Genomic DNA, 20,777 nt, shown 5'->3' with positions numbered 1-20,777 from the left:
AATTTCGATGTTTTGTTCCCTGAGCCACTTAGATATCACTTTTGCCTTATGGCAAGGTGCTCCATCATGCTGGAAAAGGCATTGTTTGTCACCAAACTGTTCTTGGATGGTTGGGAGAAGTTGCTCTTGGAGGATGTTTTGGTAACATTCTTTATTCATGGCTGTGTTCTTAGGCTAAATTGTGAGTGAGCCCACTCACTTGGCTGAGAAGCCACCCCACATGAATGGTCTCCGGATGCTTTACTGTTGACATGACACAGGACAAAGACTTTTGGAGGATGGCCTGGTGTCAAGAAGGGCAGCAAAGAAGCCACTTCTCTCCAGGAAAAACATCAGGGACAGAATGATATTCTGCTAAAGGTAAAGGGTTTGGACTGCTGAGTTCTGGAGTAAAGTTATTTTCTCTGATGAATCCCCTTTCAGATTGTTTGGGGCATCTGGAAACATGCTTGTCTGGAGAAGGAAAGGTGAGTGCTACCATCAGTCCTGTGTCATGCTAACAGTAAAGCATTCAGAGACCATGCATGTGTGGGATTGCTTCTCAGCCAAGGGAGTGGGATCACTCACAATTTTGCCTAAGAGCACAGCCATGAATAAAGAATGGCTGATGTAGATGTTCTTAAGTAAGCATGCGTTCATTAACAGAGCCATCATGTGGACAAGCTGTCAAATGTTTGCTTGGCATCACCAAAAATATTAATAAATGACTTCTCTATTGGGAGTATTGCTGCTTTACAAAGTAAAAAGATCTATAGCAATCAATATTGTTTAAAATTACATATATATTAATGTAATGCCATTATAGCAAGGTGAGTACAGTAGTCTGCTTTACAGATGGGCAAAGTATAGTTAAAACTGTGTGACACGGTGCATAACAGTATTGAGAACCCCGAGAACAGCACAGCTAAAGTCGCAGTGCACTTGCTCTTTAAAGTTGTGCCAGCTGTATAGTCCTGCCATATCCTTTAACTTGGAAAATTGGAAGCATCACAAAGCATAGCAGGTAGGTGAGGGCTTGCATAGAGACCACTATGCAGGGGCGGTTTTACCTATACGCTGGTTATGCTGCCAAGTAGGGCGCCTCATAGAGGAGCGACACACAAATTAGAAAGTACTCAGAGGTCTCTGGCAGACTGTGTCACTGTGACACAGCTGCCTGTGCAGGCGCGACACAGCACTCAAGAGTAGGTATGGACATCTGAAGCCCATCATAGAATGGTTGCTGGTCTTCCGACATCAAATCCAGTTGGCTAGTTTCCATCGCATCACAACCATTCGATGGTTATACTTTGTGTATGCACAGAAGCAGTCATAGCTTCGCACATGCGCACTTATGGACAAAAAGGGGATGAAGCCTCTGGGATTGGAGCGGAGCCTCGCGGTACCCTCATTCACGTCACTGTGGGGGCGTGCCAAGCACTCTCTTGATATGCTGGGCTGCCCCCAAGCTCCCCCTAGAATGAGTATAGATGTTGTGTGCATGCGCACGGCATCTATTCTCCCACTGCTTAGCAGCGGTGTGTGTGCTTCTCCCACAGCCAGTCATCGGAAAGCTGCATCCAATGACTGGCAATCATCGAATTCCCGCTATTCAATGGAAAAATTACTTCCATTGAATAGGAAACATCGATGGTTAACCATCGGCTTCCGATGTCCATCCCTACTCAGAAGGAAGCAGTCGCCGACAGACCAGTCCCCTGTTGCCACTGTTCAGGACAGGAGTCGGCAGGTAAATATGAGGGGGATGTGATGGAAGAGTTTGTGAAGGAGGGGCTGTGATGAATGGTACTGTGAGGGGTTGTGATGAGGGGGATAAGAGGGGCTGTGATGAGGCTATTTGTTTAGTTTTAATGCAAAACAACAATAACAACAGAAGCAATAATTGTTTACTATATTATCTGCTAACATGATTTATAATTATCATTTCTTTGCTGTAGACAGTGATCATATCATTTCCAAACATTATAGCAACTTCAATCCATCTGACATTCTAAACAGATTACATCACACACTAAAAACTTGTTTACAATGTGTGTGCTAGCAATGTTCACTTCGAGTTTTAAAACTTGTTGCGTATGATAATGGTGCTCCAGCCAATCAGCTCCTAACGGTCATCTGTTTAAAAAATGACAATTGGGAGCTGATTGGCTTGGGCATCATTATCAAACGCAACGAGTTTTAATACTCTTTGCGTATGATAAAACTCATCGATAAATGGCCCCCAAAGTCTGGTATGAAATGGTTTGATTATTTTTACTCTCTTAATATAAATCATTTTTGTAAATGTCTATCTTCTATTTAGTTGTTGGTCTTGAAATGTATTGCTTACCGTATGACTGAGTGGAAAGAACTGCTCTCATCAAACACAATCTTCCCACATTGCTTTGACAGAAGCCTCAAGTTACTGGTCTGTACTTGTCCAGTAAATGTCCAGATATATCCGATGGATCAAATTCTTCTATCACAAAGGAAAGTCCTCAGTGAGTAGTATATGCAACCAAATAATAAAAGGAAAACTTTTAGAGAGAAAATTCAAGATAAAGCTTAACACATAGATTATGTTGAACCACTGTATAGGCCACAAGGTCCTATTCTCACAGCATTTATTTTAATAACAAGAAAAGGCCAAGTTGCTCACATCAGTGCTTACATGAAACAGGTGAATGAAAATTATATAAAGGTGCTCATTGGTGTTTTCCTTTTTATATGAGCATTGGAGGAAGCCATTCTTTGTATGAGGACATTAAAGAGACCTTGATAAGTCTGCATTAAAGGTTTTCAAGTAAGCTACAGTGTGAGCATCTTTTATGATCTGCTTAAAGGTGCAAGGACACTTTGGGGTGAAAGAAACTTTTATATGCCTGCATGAATATTGCTTATGTAAGCCACAGTGTGAGCATTGCCTTTTAATCTATCCTTAAGGTTATGGGCACAATTGGGTAAAAGAAACCTTTATACGATTTTCATACACCTGTTTCAAGTAAGCACTGATGTGAGCAACTTGGCCTTTTCTTGGTATTGAAATAAATGCTGTGAGAATAGGACCTTGTGGTCTATACAGTGGTTCAACATAATCTAAGAACGTGTGTTAAGCTTTGTCTTGAATTTTCTCTCTAAATGTTTTCCTTCTATTATTTGGTCTCATATACTACTCAACGAAGACTTTAATTTGTGATAGAAGAATTTGTTCCATCGGATATATCTGGACATTTACTGAGGCGTGAACCATTGGAACAAAGATTAGCGCAAGAATTTCTATTTGTTTGTATATAAGTGATTTTAGCAAGTTTGGGTGACCAGCTTTTGAGAAAATTCTCGCTGCTTTTCTGTTGAGCGCCCAGGTTTGGTGCCGTTTGTTTTTGCTGGTCTGTACTATTGAATGACCTTTGTCCTTCCACTATCAACCTCTCAGTCTAAGGTTTTTTGCTGTGTTCATTTCCCTCCTCATATTATGAAACTTCCATGCCATATAAAGCCCTGCACACTAACATAATGCACAAGTGGACAGGTCACTGCTTACTAGCATGGAAATCTACACTACTGGCACCGCAGAAAAATGTGGAGGGATGGCCTGAGAATGCAGTCTGTCCTCCCACATCCCTTGATCTTCTCTTCTGAGTATCTGTAGGGGCTTGCCCTGGTGCACTGAAGGCCTGTTTTGACTTTACTACACTTGCGCTTATACAATGTCTACTGCCATTGCATGTAGTGGCCACACGCATTACTAAAGTATGTCCTCTCTCAGTAGTGTGGCCAGAAATTCCTTTGTGAACTATTGCAATGCTGCACGCAGATTCACGATTATCGAGGCTGGCACCAAATGTCACCCGCTGCTGGTCCTTGACCGGCACTGGGGACAGCCACACTGTCCCAGCATTGTGTCCCACTGGGGACACATCTCACCGGACATCAGGACTTCCGGCGCTAGGATCAAAAACCTGATCCCAGCGCTGGCTGCTACGTTGCCCTGGCCGGCTGCGCCCTCCTCTGCCGAGCCTATCAGATGGCACACAGGGCGCAAGGTGTCCCACAAGAACACCCCTTCATTAGGCCAGTGATCTTCAGGATGGATCATCTATTCATAAAACATACTTCTTTCCATTTAAAGACCTTCATCTGTTAGGATCTCATCAAGCAAGACAAGCAATTTGGTCACATACTCAGTCAACCTCCAAGTCTTTTGTCATTTCCACAACCTATTCAAATCACTTCTTCCACAGGATTTTCAAAGGCTTGAAAATCATCCATAAGTTAAGGAATTAGCTTCTTCCAAACAACTTTCAGTGTAGTTTCTTAAACTTCCCCCATGTATCTCTAATTGTTTCAATACCATCCAAATTCATGAATTCTTTCCAAAATGCTGTTCATTTATTTTGTTTCGCCCCAGGTAACGTATCACTATCTAAGCCATTTATAGCGAAAGTTTTTATTTGCTAATAGGATTTAAATGTGGCAATTAATTCTTGGTCCATTGGCTGCAGTAATGAAGTTGTATTTGCAAGCAGAAAAACAACATTCATCTCTTTGTACACATCTGCAAGAAGTAAAATCCTAAAAGGAATTTTATTTGTCCTTAAATTTTATTTGTTTTTTAGTAAGCCTCAATTGTCGGCCTAAATGAGTCCTTCAAGCAAACGACTGTGAGTCATTGAAGCTTTTGAATTGGATATATAGTAATCAGGGAGGCCAGTTTTGCACAGTTCTTTAGAGCCCTATGATTGCCAGAGTGATCAATCACCAGCTGCATTAGCCCTAATAAAAGCATTATCCTTTATTCAGCTGCTTGGAAGCTAGGCATTATTATCTTTAGCAATAAAAATCCTAGAGGGCATCGTCTTCCATGATAGGGTCTGATTCCCGATATTCACATGAGGTGGCGATGTTTTGCAACTGTAAATGCATCTAAATCCCCAAAAAGTCGCACTGTACATGTGTCCCACATGTGTGTATACAGTCGCAGAACTGATTGAGCCTCATGGACATTGGAATGTATTAGACATTCCTGGGTGGTGACTATGCAGAAGCACAGAGATGTTCTGTTTTATGGAAATGCCGCAGGAGTGGTTGCAGACTCAGATGCTTAATCATATCCATTGGATGGCATAATCTGACTGACATATTCTCCACCTAGCATGGGGCTGGTGCTAGACCAGACTGTGTTTCGGATGGCTGCAACTGCAGCCGCTCCATGTGGGCATCTCATCCCTTGCACATTTAGGCGCACAGATGTACACCAGTGAAGGGCTGATACTAACATTAGCATAAAGTTGCAGACGTGACTGCAAAACATGCTAACGGGGTCTCAGTGTACGCCTCAGAATCATCCCCACCATGTGTATTCATCCACATGATCTAAATCTATTGCTTGGTATATGCACAAGATTAGGGATCGGTATGAAACACATGCGTCCGGCGGTTCAGATCCCGACGCTGGAAGACCGGCAACAGAAAATTCCGACAGGTACGTTTTTTACCTAATACTAATCCTCTCCCCCGCCTAACCATCCCTTAGGGGTGCCTAACTCTAACCTCCCCCAATAGTGCCTAACCCCCCCTGTAAGTGCCTAAACCTAACCCCCCCTTCCCCGCAACCTAACCCTCCCGGGGGTGCCTAGCCCTAACCCCCCCTTCCCCTAGCCAAACCTAACCTTCCTGGGGGGTGCCTAACCCTAAGTGCCCCCCGGGAGCCCCTAACCTAACCCCCCCCCCACATAGACAGCCGCCCGGCTTACCTTCCTTCGGTATGCCAGGCGTCGGTCTCCCAGCGTAGGGATAGGTGTTGGGATTTCAACGCCTATCATTAGACCCCTGCCGAGATTGCACAGTCGGAAAGCCGGTGGTCGGCATTTCGACCGTCGGCTTCCTGACCGCATCCCCAAGATTAAATGAAGCTAGCTTGCTCTTGTGGATAACATTCGGTAGCTACAGTATCAGCACTAGCTGCTTCCCCCTGCACTTTGATTGTGAAGTTGGCTTCTTTCTTCTTTAAACCTATGAAACATCCTCTGCTAGCTTAGAATTTATCATTAGAAGTTTCCTCACTTCTTTTGTGCATTAATTGCATGGAAGAGATTTAAGGCCTTGTCCTGCATGATAGCTCGGTTTAAAGGCACATTGTGACTGGTTTTCAATCCACGTCACTAAAGTTTTTTTTGCAATAAGTCCATTACATTTTCTTAGAACTTTAGAACTCACTGGAGTAGCACTTTGCGCAGACCTATACTGTTTGATGTGTCAAACTTAATTTATGTCCTATGTCAGCCATAGACATACCTAGGTTTTATCATGCTAATTTAGCATTTAAGGTAAGAGGCTTCCCTCTCTTTTCTCTCTACTTTCATCTCCACCAGTTAACGCTTCTATTCTGTATAGCGCTGTACTTTAATGGCACCCTTCTCTGAAGTTCTTACGTCAAGCTGAAAACCGCCAAATGAATGGCACATGCTGTAAAAATAATTAACAAATCACATACAAAGAGCACCTTATTAGCAGAACATCGAAGAGTGGGGCTTTACTGTTCCTAAAATTGCCTTTTAAAGACGGGCCAGCCCTTGCCTAGTGGTAAGTGGCAGTTCAGCTTCAAAATCAACTTTTTCTACCTATTCTTCATAATATTTCTTGGTTTGAGATACTTCAGCTCCCTATCTCCCTGTTTATCAATTGGACAATAAACTGAGAAGGACTAAGTACATATTTTAGTATACAGAAACTCTTACAACAAATTTTAGAATTGGCTTTCTTTAGGAGTTCTTACACTTTGAATGTGATTATTGCAAGTCATTGATACTGTGAGCAATACATTTGCCTGTGCAAAGTAAATATGACTGTACAATGCGATTTACAGCATTGTCTAGCAGGTGGAAGGGCCACAATAATGCGGTCCCATTCTGAGAAAGTGGGCAGGATCTGGGAGGCTGGTCTATTCTCCTGGGTATCCTCGAGAACCCTCATAATTTGTCATTTTCTGAACATTCTGTCAGATAGAGCTGTAACCAGACATTCTGGTAACCTGCCTTGATATTAGCGTGAAAGTTTGCACCACTGGAAGAGCCGTGGCCAATGCTATGGTGGTGGTGTGGCTAGCTCCCCTCCGCTTGCCAATCTTACCCCCATTCATGAACCCCTGGGCTGTAAAATATGTCATAGTTTGGTGCCACTTTCACTTTAACCCCAACCTTTAAATTGTGCCATTACATTATATATTCCATAAATAAATTAAGCCATGCTGCCATTTTTCTAACCCCTTAGAAGGAAATGATTCTATTACAAACTTAATAAGTTTGGTATAAAATGGGACAAAAGTCTTATAATTAAAGTTTCAACAATAATTTTTATCTTATTTCTGGCATCCCACCGATAGATACATTTTTTATACAAATTTTTCTTCCAACCCACCACCCTTTATACATATTTAATGATTTTATGCCGCTTCTCCCCTCCTTCTTTTACTTACATGCTCCTCCTCGTCTTCTTCCTAGTCTCTTCTGTCAATATTTTCTTCACCCTGCTTTTGGCTCTTCTTTGCAGCTCCTCTCCTCCTCAGGATGAGACACCATTATGTCATAACGTCTCATCCCCCATTGAATGTGTCACAGTCAGTGGTGTACACAGGAGGAGGAAAGCTGGTGATAGATAGCAGCAGCATCATGGGCTGGGGCAGCAACTGTGTCATCCCCAGGTCATCAGTGATTGAGGACAGATGTGGTCAGCATTGAATCTTGTCATAGTATAGTGGTAGTGATAGTGACAGAAAGTGGCATAGAAATGAGCCCCAATCAAGCTACATGTCTCTACTCTTGTTATCACAGATATCTGAAAAAGATGACTTGAGAATGGACCACCACCATAATGGACCCAGCCAACCGTGGTCTTGTTATTGGAGACAGACTGCAGATTTAAGGGAAAGATGGAATCTGACATGACAATGTGCAACTCTTTGTAACCTGTCACCGCCGGGCAGGGTTGCATAAAATCGGATTTAAAAAAAAAAAAAATCAAAAACGGATTTATTTGATTTAAATCAGATTTTTAGGAATTCAATAGGATTTTTTATTCAAAATTTTTTTAATTAACTTTTTACATTTTTAAACGTTTATTTAAAAAAAATCAAATAAAAAAAATCCTATTTAAATCAAATAAATCCGTTTTTGATTTTTTTTTTTAAAAATCCAATTTTATGCAACCCAAAAGTGATATGGCAGCAGATGACTATAAAAAAGTTCCATTCCTGTCTGTAAAAAATACAAAAAGGCAGATATATTGGGCTAAAGATCACAAACTATAAAACTTGGGGGACTGTCTGGTTTGTTGAGTCATGATATGTCTCCCTGACTGGAAGGCCAGTATTTGGTAAAAATTACATATGATTATGGATCAATCTGTCCAACAATGCAAGCTGATGGAGTGTATTAGTGTGGAGGATGTCTAGGTGGCACACTTTCAAGTTCCTTGATACAAGTAAAACAATGACTGGGGTCAATTCAATTAGCTGCAAGGTGGCTCGCCCAATGAATAGCTGCGGCTATATGTCGTACTTATGATAGCTCTGAACTTGTGTTTTTTTTTGCAGCCCCACAGGGATACGCACAATATATGTGAGTCCAGGCCGCAAGGGGGGCAAATTCAGCTACCGTCGCTGGCGTATAAATGCCGTTGCAGCGGCAACTTGTCCCCCTTGTGGTGAATTGAATTAACCCCTTGGGATGTTACATGACACTTGAGTGTTACTCTTTAGTTACATCGCTTCATAACAATAGAGTACTCATAAACAATGGGCTTTTTCAGCAAGGTAATTCTCCTTTCTGCCTTCTGTGGGAAATAGAATGAGATATCTGGAAAATATATTTATCATCATCTAATTTTAGAAACTATGGGGCAAAAACAGTCTGTGTCCTGAAAAAATGGGGGAATAACTCTGTATTTGGGAACTGAACTTCAAAAGTGGATGCTAAGGCCAGATTCAGTCACTATGGGGAAGCGGGATATGTATTACTAGAAGCCTATGGAGGTGTAAGCAAAAATCAGCCTACAGTAATTGCACTTATCAGTCTAATTAATTCTGGCCTTAAAGGCCTATGTAGAGTTGGGTGCAAAATGAGTGTAACTTACATATCAAAAAGTTTATCACAAAACCAGCATACAGATGTGTCCTCACTTGTCTTTGCTGCAATCGCGACAAGCAGCCCCTCTTGGTGCACCAGGCCCCATGAGACTCTGCTAGCGCTGTGCATCTTTTTTGCCAAAAATGCAGCAATGTGAAGCAACTAGGATGCACCAGGAGACTGTGCCGATTCATTTCATATGTGACACTTGTATATCTGGGCGCGATTTAGTATATCAATCAGTATGCGAAATGCAACGATGCAACGACCACAGCTTTTTACCACGCCAAGTGCCCTTTCCATTCTCAGTCTCAGAGGCATTTTCATCAAAAAAAGATGCCTGACGCTAGCACGAGACCTGATGTCTCACTCACGCCAAGCATACTGCGCTGCATGGCGTATCGAGGATGGATGAGCAAGGAAACATCTGTATTTTGACCCATATGCAGAGCTTGAGATGCGTTGCGGTGACTATAGTAACATATTTGTCTGGATAATTCCAGTCACACGTCACAGACACCTACATTCTAATTGTGTCATTGATATAAACCATGGGTCTCATTCAGACCCGCTCGCAAGCGCCGAAGCGCTCGCAAGCAGGTCGATGTAGAGTCCCAGCTTTCCCAGACATATATACTTATTTTTCCTAACTGCATATGTTTGCGATGGCACGAGCATGTCCTTACTGTGCTTGAATATGAAAGAATGCCCCTGTCCCACCCCATTAAGCCCATCGAAGAGTGGACAGGTGTAAGTTGCAGAATCAGGCACATGTACATGCGGGTACCCGATGTTCTGTGCATGTACAGTTCAAACTCATGCAAGGAATACCAACTACTCATGTAATATTCACTACTCTAAGTGTATTCTAGTATAATACTATGATATAATGCTCAAGAGCGTTTTTCTATTTTTGTATTGATGTGTATCCCCATCAAGTGCATTGCAAAGTATTAAGGTGACCATCACACTGCTTTAAGTAATGAGCATTAGAAAAACTTTCAATTACCCCTGAGGCATTTGATTCACTAAGGTGATTGTACTGGTGGTGGGACATTAAATAAATGGTGGGACTCTGTGGTGCCTGTATGGGGCATTGTCAAGCAACACCGAGGCCTTGGGTTCCATTCTGAAACAGAGACTACTTGCATGGATTTTGTGTGTTTTCCCCACGTCCGCAAAAGCTTCCTCCAAGCTCTCCAGGTTCTTTCCACAGTCCAAAAATGTACTGGTATGTTAATTGGCTTCTCATTAAATTGGACCTAGTGTGTACGCACACATTTCTGTGCTTTTATAGCCAAAAAATAGAATTTAGCACTGCCACACACAACACTGAATACTGCTTTATGACTAGCAGTGTATGAAAATGTTATATTGGTTACATTACCACCATTAGAATGAAAGCCATGGTATACATAGCATCATACACTCCCTAGTGTGAACTATAAGGATATCAGAAGTCATTTGAGGAGACAACGCCAATGCTTTCATTCAGGTGACGTTCAGCAACTTGAGGTGACTTTCAGTATCTTTATATTCTACTGTACATTAGGGAAACATAAAATAAATTAAATATATGTCAGGCACCAATGTATTCAATTTTAAGGAGATCATTATACAAATAAACTATGTGTGTTTAATATAGTTTGTGTATTAGTATTACTAGGAATATCACCTTTTCAAAACTTTTTTTTACACTCCCTTGTGAAGCGATTTACTCTGACATAACATTTTAGTCCTTGCCCACTTAATCAAATTACAAGTCCTCAATTCTAAGTTCTACTTTTTTCACTATATTTTAAGGAGAAACAACTAACATATGTTAGTGGGGATGAGTGAAATTTTGAAAACTGTTCTGCGAAATATTCACCTCTTTCCACATTTTGGATACAAATTGTAATACATTTGGCCAACAGAATTTGGCATTTCGTTTTTCCTGTCCTACCACAACCACAACACACAGCAGATGTGATTGACCGTCGTTGTCCCAGCTCTGTATATAGACAATAAATTCAACAAAATGAATTTGTACAATCAAAGTGCAGAACAGAAAACCAATAGCAGATTACAATTTTGTATCGCCAGTACTTTGGACCTCTGCGAAACAGCCTGTTGATTCAACTTTGTTTATTTCTAATTGTCAGCTCTGTGGAGCAAGAACGGGAGCTTTCACACACAATACTATCCACTTGGCCCTCTGCAAGTCAGTAGCTTGTAAACAGAATAAATCATTATCAAGCCTAACTTGCTTGGAATGTAACTTTGCCCAGCCGAGGCACAATCAGGCATGGTTTTGTAGACCACAGAGGTAATGCAACATTCCCCTAGGGAGAAACGGCAAAGAAATGCATAGTGTAAAGCTAGAATGAAAAGCACATTACATGTCTAAAACAGTGTTTTTAATACTTAAAAAAACTGGGTTATGTAAATATGTAAATTATAATTTTAAAAATCAGAACATACCAATACACTTAGGATAGTCATTACAGTACAACCATTCTGTGCAAAATGGTTTCTTGGGCATCTACCAATCACCTCAAAGTACTACTGTTACCCAATTTGGCAAACTGGATAACACTGACATGTTTGCTAAGCATCAGACAGGGCATTTCTTGTAAAAGATCTCAGCCTTGGTCCTTTCAGACAAAACACCAACCTATTTACTACTGCAGCCTGTCTGGGGATGTGTTTTTTTTTATCCTGAGTTGAAGACATTAACTCTGCAATCCCCATGTGATTAGAGTAACATTCCTTCTCCGCTAAGCACACTTAGCACGTGGTTTTACACAAGCACGGGAGATAGTATCTAGCACACTCACACTGCAAATCATAGCACTTGTCATCACGCTGCATTATATCACTACAAATTACTTATTCCAACACCTTTTTTACGATATTCTGGAAATACTTGCTCTCATCCCACAAAATGGAGATGTACAAAACAGTGTGCTTACTGTACTAATGCTGTATTGGTGTTATCATTGCACATTGCATGAGTTCATATTCAGTTGTTCACTTTTGAAAATATATAAACTTTATGTTCATATTAAACATGGTATTTGTTAGCAACATTTAATGAAGTGTCAACTTTAATTACTAGGGGGGTTCCTAAGACAATAGTTTATGCCCCCACTTAATACCAATTGAACCTGCAAACATGAGAGACTTCAGGCTTATACAGTATATGTATTGTAAGCTCCCCTAGATTGTAAGCTCCTAGGAGCAGGGTCCTCCTCCCCAATGTCTCACAGCCCTCTTCTCTAGCACTTCTATGACAGCCTTCACCTTCAGAGCTGTACTGTGTATGGAGAATTGTGTTGCTAATTGTTACTTGTGTTCTGTTTATATTTTGGTTACTGTACTGTAATGTAATGTTCTGTCTACCCTTTACTGTATGTACGGCGCTGCGGACCACTTGTGACGCCCTATAAATAAAATGTAATAATAATAATAATAATAATATATGATTATATAGTAATGTGCAGGTACTTTATAACTTGTTTTCACAAAATGTACAATCCTAGCTATGTCTGTGTGCGTATCTATCTATAATTACAATATTAATAAGTATAGAATGCAATTCACACACACAATTCCCTAAAGTCATATTCATCCTGATTAAAAAGAAAAGATTGATAGCTATAAAGACAGAAATATACCCATGTGATAAATATAAGTGTAGATATATATATATATATATATATATATATATATACAGTACACACAATATATGTGTGTATATATATATATTATATATATATATATATATACATACAGTACACACATTTTATATATATATATATATATATATATATTGCACACACGCAGACAGACACATACATGGAGCACGTGCAGTATGTCATGTACATTCACACACTCACACACGTTCTAGTCCCAAGCTTGAGAGATAAAGTTGCAGCAGGCATTGTGGGAGCTGCATGCTGGGCTGTGGCTGTACCATACCTGTGTTCTGCAGCGAGAGCCGTCCTTTCTTGTCTCTATCTTGGTTGCTTTCAGGCAGGTCGGTGGCATCGGTCCCATAGACGGCATCAAAGCTCGCGAACACCAGCCCCAGTGTGACCAGCCTGCTAAGGAGTTCTCTGCACATTCTCCTGCCTTACGCTGAGTGCTGCCTGTGAGAGGCTGAGAGGGAAGATCAGCCTGTGCTTTAGTCCTATCCCTAGCCTGCCCCTTACACTGTCACAGCAACTTCAGCTGCTCACCAAATACTGGGACTGATCCGCATCTGGGAGGGAGGGTGCCTCAAATATCCCCTGGAAGCTCTGGTGTCACTTGAATGAAGGAGTCAAGCAGGTGTTGTCCTCAGTGTGCACCAATCGCAGCACCCCAGCAGTTTGACAACACACTCAGTGGGAGGGAGCTCCAGCCTACTCACTACTACAGCGAGGTGGATGGATGTGTACCCACTTGTCCTATCACTACTACTGACTTCATGTCTCAGGCGTAGCATGCTTGACAAAGGAAGCCATCCTATCAAGAGATACCAAGTACACACTACTATTTGGTAGTACATAAGCAAGTTTATGTTTCCAATATGTATGTCATAGGAGCTGACAGTCAATATCACATGAATTATTTGTTATTAGTTTCATTGGTTGCCTGTTAGTTAAAGCACAGCAGTTACTCTACATCAATAACAATGTTATTTTCCCATGGAACTGTAGAACATGCTGATTTGGATCTCATTAACACTTAGTGGAGTTTACATTTCAGCTTGTTACAAAGCATGTTCCCCTGAACAGGGATCACTAGTTAGAACAATAAATATTTTAGTAAAAACTACTTTTATTCTCCATTAGGAGTAATTTGGGGTCAGTCTGATCCATCCTCTTTGCACGTTATTTTATTCGGCTTTTTGTACCATACTGTGCACCCATGCTATACTGTGTTTTCCATTACTGCCAGCCACTTATTTGAGAGAGAATGTAGACGTGCAAGTGTTACAAGACAAAAACAAATAAGGATTTTGATATCTAATTTAAAAACAAACTATTTTACGGTTTACTTTGGCTCCAGATACAACTGTATATTGTACTGATTTGGCCCTGGGGAAATACAATTATTTTACAGAATGATATTCCAGCAAATTCATTTAGGACATTAGGGGAGAATAGAAAATATTTCATCCCCAAGCATGAATTGCAGGCACACTTCTAATATGCTGTTACATTTGGATGTAACCCCACATATTGGCATTATTTATTAGAAAGAAAGAACATAAAACATCTCATTATTAAAACTATTCAGCAACCTTATGTATCAATTGATCCTTACAATCGTATGCTGGGTACACACTGGCCTTCATTCAGAGGCGGCCGTACGGTCTACGACCGCACGGCCGCCTCGATGTTTGTCAAGTGCGCATGCGCACGAGGGAGCCGGCTCCTTCGTGCGCATGCGTGAGACCCGCTACGACCGACAGCGCCGGTCGTAGCGGGTCTCTTTCCAAAGGGGGCGAGCTGTTGATTGACAGCTCGCCCCGTTTGGAAGGCGGGCCGGGGGGGTGGCAGCCCAAACGGAGGCGTTCCCATGGGAATGCCTGCCGTTTGGGGGAGGCCCCACTGACATCACTAGTAATGTCAGTGGAGAGCTTCCGGCTCTGACAGAGCCAGAAGCTCTCCGGGGCTTACGACAAGTGAGACCCTACCCTATGGTCTCGTCGTAAGCCCCGATGGTCGCGATGGTCTCTGACTGCTGGGACGATGCGATGCTTGGACGATGCGATGAACGACTGCTGGGACGATGCGATGAACGACTCCATGTCGCTCCACAGATCTGCGATATGCTCAGGTATTAATTCTGGCTCAAGTGATCAGCCAGTGGCTAAACACTGGATAGTGGTGCAACATGGAGTGGCAGATATGCACTTTAGAATGATATCAGAATTAGAATCACATTGCACAAAGTGTGAGGGGTTGTAATAGGGCTAAAAGACTACTGCAAGCGGAATGGCGTTGGATATTTAAGTTGGATACAATGGCCCCTAAAGGCCTTAATGAATCCTGGGGATTACAGTTCTTCCTCTAATTTTGTATCTATAATACCTTTTTATGTAATTCTATGTACATTTAGATTTTGAGTATAATATTTTTACTCTTTATGTAATAGATGCACTTTGTTATAATAGATGCACTTTGTTGTAGGAGATTGTAATGTGTATATGTTTTGGACACAGATTGTATTACGTTGTCTTGACAATGGTGGATGGTGCAGTGGATTGGTGGAGCCGGGGGATGCGGCTCTGTGACGTCCAATGGGCAGCGACGCCGGAGTGAGGGCGCGTGTCTTTGAGATGCTGCAGCGTCGCGGACTGGCTGTGAACAATCTGCTGATTAAGGTAATTTTACCCTCATATGTATATATATGTGTAGTTTGCACATTATTGACTTGTATCCCTGATGATGAGCATGGGTCCCAAACAGTCGTAATAAAACCTACTTGCATTATATAAGTCATGGAGTGCTGCCATTTGTTGCATTTTATATATATACAGTCAGGTCCATAAATATTGGGACATTGACAGAATTTTCAGATTTTGGCCTCTATTCACCACCACAATGGTTTTAAAATGAAACAAACAAGATGTGCTTTAACTGCAGAGTTTCAGATTTAATTTGAGGGTAATTACATCCAAATTGGGTGAACGGTGTAGGAATTACAACAGTTTCAATATGTGCCTCCCACTTTTTAAGGGGCCAAAAGTAATGGGACTATCAACTCAAAAGCTATTTCAGGGACAGGTGTGGGCTATTCCCTCGTTATTTCATTATCAATTAAGCAGGTAAAAGGTCTGGAGTTGATTCTAGGTGTGACATTTGCATTTGGAATCAGTTGCTGTCAACTCTCAATATGAGATCCAAAGAGCTGTCACTATCAGTGAAGCAAGCCATCATTAGGCTGAAAAATGAAAACAAACCCATCAGAGAGATTGCAAAAACATTAGGTGTGGCCAAATCAACTGTTTTGAACATTCTTAAAAAGAAAGAAAGCACCGGAGAGCTCAGCAACACCAAAAGACCCGGAAGACCACGGAAAACAACTGCATGCGAAGAGAAGAGAATGAAAGGAACTGCTCATGATCCAAAACGTACCACCTCATCAGTGAAGCATGGTGGTGGTAGAGTCATGGCGTGGGCATGTATGGCTGCCAATGGAACTGGTTCCCTTGTATTTATTGATGATGTGACTGCTGACAAAAGCAGCAGAATGAATTCTGAAGTGTTTCGGGCAATATTATATGCTCATATTCAGTCAAATGCTTCAGAACTCATTGGACAGCGCTTCACAGTGCAGATGGACAATGACCCGAAGCATACTGCAAAAGCAACCAAAGAGTTTTTTAAGGCTAAAAAGTGGAATGTTATGCAATGGCCAAGTCAATCCACTGACCTGAATCCGATTGAGCATGCATTTCACTTGATGAAGACAAAACTGAAGGGAAAATGCCCCAAGAACAAGCAGGAACTGAAGACATTTGCAGTAGAGGCCTGGCAGAGCATCACCAGGGATGAAACCCAGGGTCTGGTGATGTCTATGCGTTCCAGACTTCAGGCTGTAATTGCCTGCAAAGGATGATTTGTAACAAAGTATTAAAAAGTGAAAGTTAGATTTAGGATTGTTTAGTTTGTCCCATTACTTTTGGCCCCTTAAAAAGTGGGAGGCACATATAGAAACCGTTGTAATTCCTACACCGTTCACCTGATTTGGATGTAATTACCCTCAAATTAAATCTGAAAGTCTGCAGTTAAATCACATCTTGTTTGTTTCATTTCAAAGCCATTGTGGTGGTGAATAGAGGCCAAAATCTGAAAATTCTGTCAATGTCCCAATATTTATGGACCTGACTGTATATATATATATATATATATATATATTTATATATATTTGTGTGATTGTTTTTGTCTATATATAGTGGCGGAGGTAAGGTCGCGGCGAGAGTCCGGCGCTGGGACCACTTTTTGTCTTCCAGCACTGGTAAATCACACAGAAGGATCAGTCCCAGGAGACCAGGAATAGCAACAGTGGTGTTGGCATATAGTTTTAGGATCTGTGAAAAGATTCACCTCTGACTAATGCAATAGTGCTGAGGATAAAGCGATGGGGTCAAATGAAAAGGAAGTTCTTGTCTGAGGTTTGGCCCAGCGGCCAAGTTGCAGCCTTGTGGGATGATATGAACTTGGCTGGTTACAGCCTTGTCGGCTGATATGAACTTGGCTGGTTGCAGCCTTGTGGGCTGATATGAACTTGGCTGGTTGCAGCCTTGTGGGCTGATATGAACTTGGTTGGTTGAACCTTCCAGATGGAACGGAGCCTAGAGACAGAGGATGAAGAAGAACACCTTCCAGGATTAGTTTCGAAGGAGTTAACACTAGGATGTAGACTGGAGTTATAGAAAAATGGAGACACTGTGGAAGATGAATGACAGGAGTTATTAAAAGCGAATTCTGCCAAGGGTAAATGGATGACCCAGTCATTTTGATATTTAGATACATAGCACTAGAGATATTGCTCCAAAGATTGTTTCACCCTTTCAGTCTGTCTGTTGGACTGGGGATGGAATCCAGAAGAGAGGCTGAGGCTAATGAACAAAAGATCTTCCAAAAACGGGCAATAAACTGTGTTCCACAGTCTGACACAATGTCCACTGAAAATCCATGAAGATGGAATATATGTTGGATAAATAAAACAGACAATTCTTTGGCAGACGGAAGTTTAGTAAGAGGTATGAAATGTGCCATTTTGCTAAACCGGTCAACCACTGTCCAAATGACGGAGCATCGTGAAGAAGGAAGGTCAAAAATTAAATCCATCGTGATAGGAGTCCAGGGCCTGGATGGAGTAGAAAGGAAGCAGGAGGCCAGGAGGAGCAACCCAAGGGGACTTATTTCGGGCACAGACATCACAGGCCAAGACGAATTCACGAGCATCCTAAAGCAAAGTTGGCCACCATACTGAGCGAGTGAGTAAGTTGGAGGTTTTTGAATGACAAGATGGCCTATAGCCTAACAGGAATGGAAGTCTGTCAACACCACTTTCCTCAGTCCTTTAGGAACAAAAAGTTAGCTGGACAGTTTTCCTGACGGAGCTTCTGATTGGCAGGCTTGAAGGGTGTCAGCTAAATTACGAGTCAGGGCCAAATGGATGCGAAAACCGGGAATGATGGTCTCCTCAGATGCAGTGGTTAGTTGGATGGGCTGAATCATTCATGAAAGAGCATCAACTTTTAAATTTCTGGAGCCAGGCCGAAAATAAATAATGAAATTAAAGTGGGTAAAAAATAGGGCCCATCATGCTTGTCTTGAATTTAATCTATTAGCTCTCTTAATATAAGATAAGTTCTTATGATCAAGTAAGAACAGTGATCCAGTGTTTCGCTCCTTCCAGCCAGTGCCTCCAGTCCTCAAAGGCCCATTTGATGGCCAATAACTCCCAATTACCGACAGCATAGTACCTCTCAGTGCCAGCAAATTTACGAGAGCAGAAGGTGCAAGGATGGAATTTATTGGACTGAAGATCTTTGTGGGACAAGATGGCACCAACTCCCACTTCTGAAGCATCCACCTCAAATACAAATGGAAGACCCAGGTTTGGATGACAAAAGACATGAGTAGTGGTAAAGGCTGACTTGAGAAAATCAAAAGCCTGAACAGCTTTAATGGGCTAGTTAACTGTATCAGACCCTTTTTTGGTCAACTCTACAAAGGGGGGCCATCATGGAAGAGAAAGACTTGATGAACCTCCTATAATAGTTGGAGAAGCTGAGAAAGTGTTGGATAGCTTGGTAGGTTGAACCTAGTCCAAAATGGCCTTGACTTTGCTCAGGTCCATAGAAAATCCATGGGAGGAGATGACTTATCCCAAAAAGGAGACTTCTCAAGTTTAGCATATACTGTAGTTGATTCTCCATGAGCTTCAGCAATACCTGTCTGATATGATGATGATGTTGTTCTAGAGACTTTGAATAAATGAGTATATCGTCCAGGTATACAATGACAAAAACCCCTAGGAACTCTCGAAGGACATCATTGATGAGATCTCGAAAGACAGCCGGGGCATTAGAAAGTCCAAAGGGCATGACAAGGTATTCGTAGTGGCCAGAATGAGTATTGAGGGATGTTTTCCACCCATCTCCCTTTTTAATTAGGATCAGATTATAGGCCCCAAGCAGGTAGATTTTAGAAAAGATGGTTGCCTCACGAAGTCAAACAGAACGGAAATTTATGGCAATGGGTATGACATTTTAACAGTGATCTCATTTAATCCCCGGTAATGAATGTATGGGCAAAGAGACCCATCTTTCTTCTGGACAAAGAAGAATCGATCGCCATTGAGAGACCTAGAAGGTCAGATGAATCCTCTGTGTAACCCTTCCTGGATGTATTCCTGCATAAATTTGCTTTCTGTGATTGACAAAGCACATAACCTGCTCTTGGGTAACTTGGCTCCAGGAAATAGCTCGATAGCACAGTCATAACCATGATGAGTAGGAAGAGTATCAGCTTATTTTTTAAGAAGACCTCAAAAAGATCACGGTAAGGGGCAGGAATAGTTGAAATTAGTCTGATTTGATGGTTAGGACACTTCATACAGGAAGATTAATACATCTAGAAAAGCACGTAGACCCCCATTGGAGAACCTCGCCAGTCTGCCAGTTAATCACCGGATTATGGTTTCTAAACCAAGGCAACCCCAGGATTATTGGAGCCAGAGGACAATGAAGTAAGAGAAAGAATATGTTTTCCGAGTGTAGGGTTCCAATGGAGTTTCTGACAAGTGGAGAACGGAAACGAGCCACTCCATTGGACATAAGACTGCCATCTAAGCCAACAATGGAAATAGGATGAGGCAGGAGTTCAGAGGAAACTTTTAAAGAGTTGAAGAAAGAGATGTCCATAAAATTATCTGCCGCATCACCAGGAAAGTGGTAGTAGATACCTCCATACGAGGAATTTGAATTACTGTGGGGATAAGGATACAATTACTGGGAGGGACAGAGGCCAGGCCTAGATGTAGCTCCCCCTGTACATCTAGACCTTGCCTTTTCCCAACTTGACTGGGCAAGCTAAGGCTGTGTGTCCCTTACCACCACAAAAACACAGACCTAGAGATCGTCTCCTCTCCTGTCTTTCTCCTTTGAGGACAGATAGAATGCTCCTAACTGCATAGGTTCTTGCTCAGAAGATAACATCCAAAAAGGAGATCGAAGGGAAGTGGTAGGCAGTTCTATCTCTAGTCTACGTTCAGGGAGTCATCGATCAACATGGATGGCCAATTGCATTAGTTCATCCAGGCTTTCAGGAATTGAATGCTGAACAAGGATATCCTTAATCTGGTCCGAAAGGCCCAGACGAAATTAGCTACAGAGTGCTGGGTCATTCCACCTGCAGTCTACTGACCATTTGCAAAATTCTGTGCAGTAATCTTCCACTGCTTTCTATCCCTGTCTTAATGATTGGAGACTAGCTTCAGCCATAGCTTATCATAAAGCCTTATCCGGATCTTTGTATAGGAGACCAAGGGCTATAAAAAAGGCATCCATGGAGTGGAGTGCTGTATGGGTAGTGGACAACCCAAACGTCCAGTTTTGAGGGTTTCTGAACAAGTGGATAGAGATCGTAGTTTGAAATATAGTTTACAACTGTCCCGGAAATTAAC

General features: G+C 41.8%; 1 protein-coding gene across 1 annotated transcript in view; it reads right to left on the bottom strand.

Annotated features, from left to right (window-relative positions):
- STC2 (stanniocalcin 2) overlaps nucleotides 1-13,382 on the bottom strand; it is a 31,060-nt gene extending 17,678 nt beyond the window's left edge. Inside the window, exon 1 of the mRNA XM_088475781.1 lies at nucleotides 13,065-13,382. Within this exon, the coding sequence (XP_088331907.1) occupies nucleotides 13,065-13,209 (145 nt within the window). The 5' untranslated portion in view covers nucleotides 13,210-13,382. The remainder of the gene's footprint in view (nucleotides 1-13,064) is intronic.
- Between the last annotated feature and the right edge of the window lie 7,395 nt (nucleotides 13,383-20,777).

Source organism: Taudactylus pleione, unplaced genomic scaffold (genome assembly GCF_031769625.1).
Source record: "Taudactylus pleione unplaced genomic scaffold, aTauple2 ptg000178l, whole genome shotgun sequence".
NCBI lineage: Eukaryota > Metazoa > Chordata > Amphibia > Anura > Myobatrachidae > Taudactylus > Taudactylus pleione.
The sequence above is the reverse complement of the archived record's forward strand: the minus strand, read 5'-3'. Positions and strand labels throughout refer to the sequence as shown.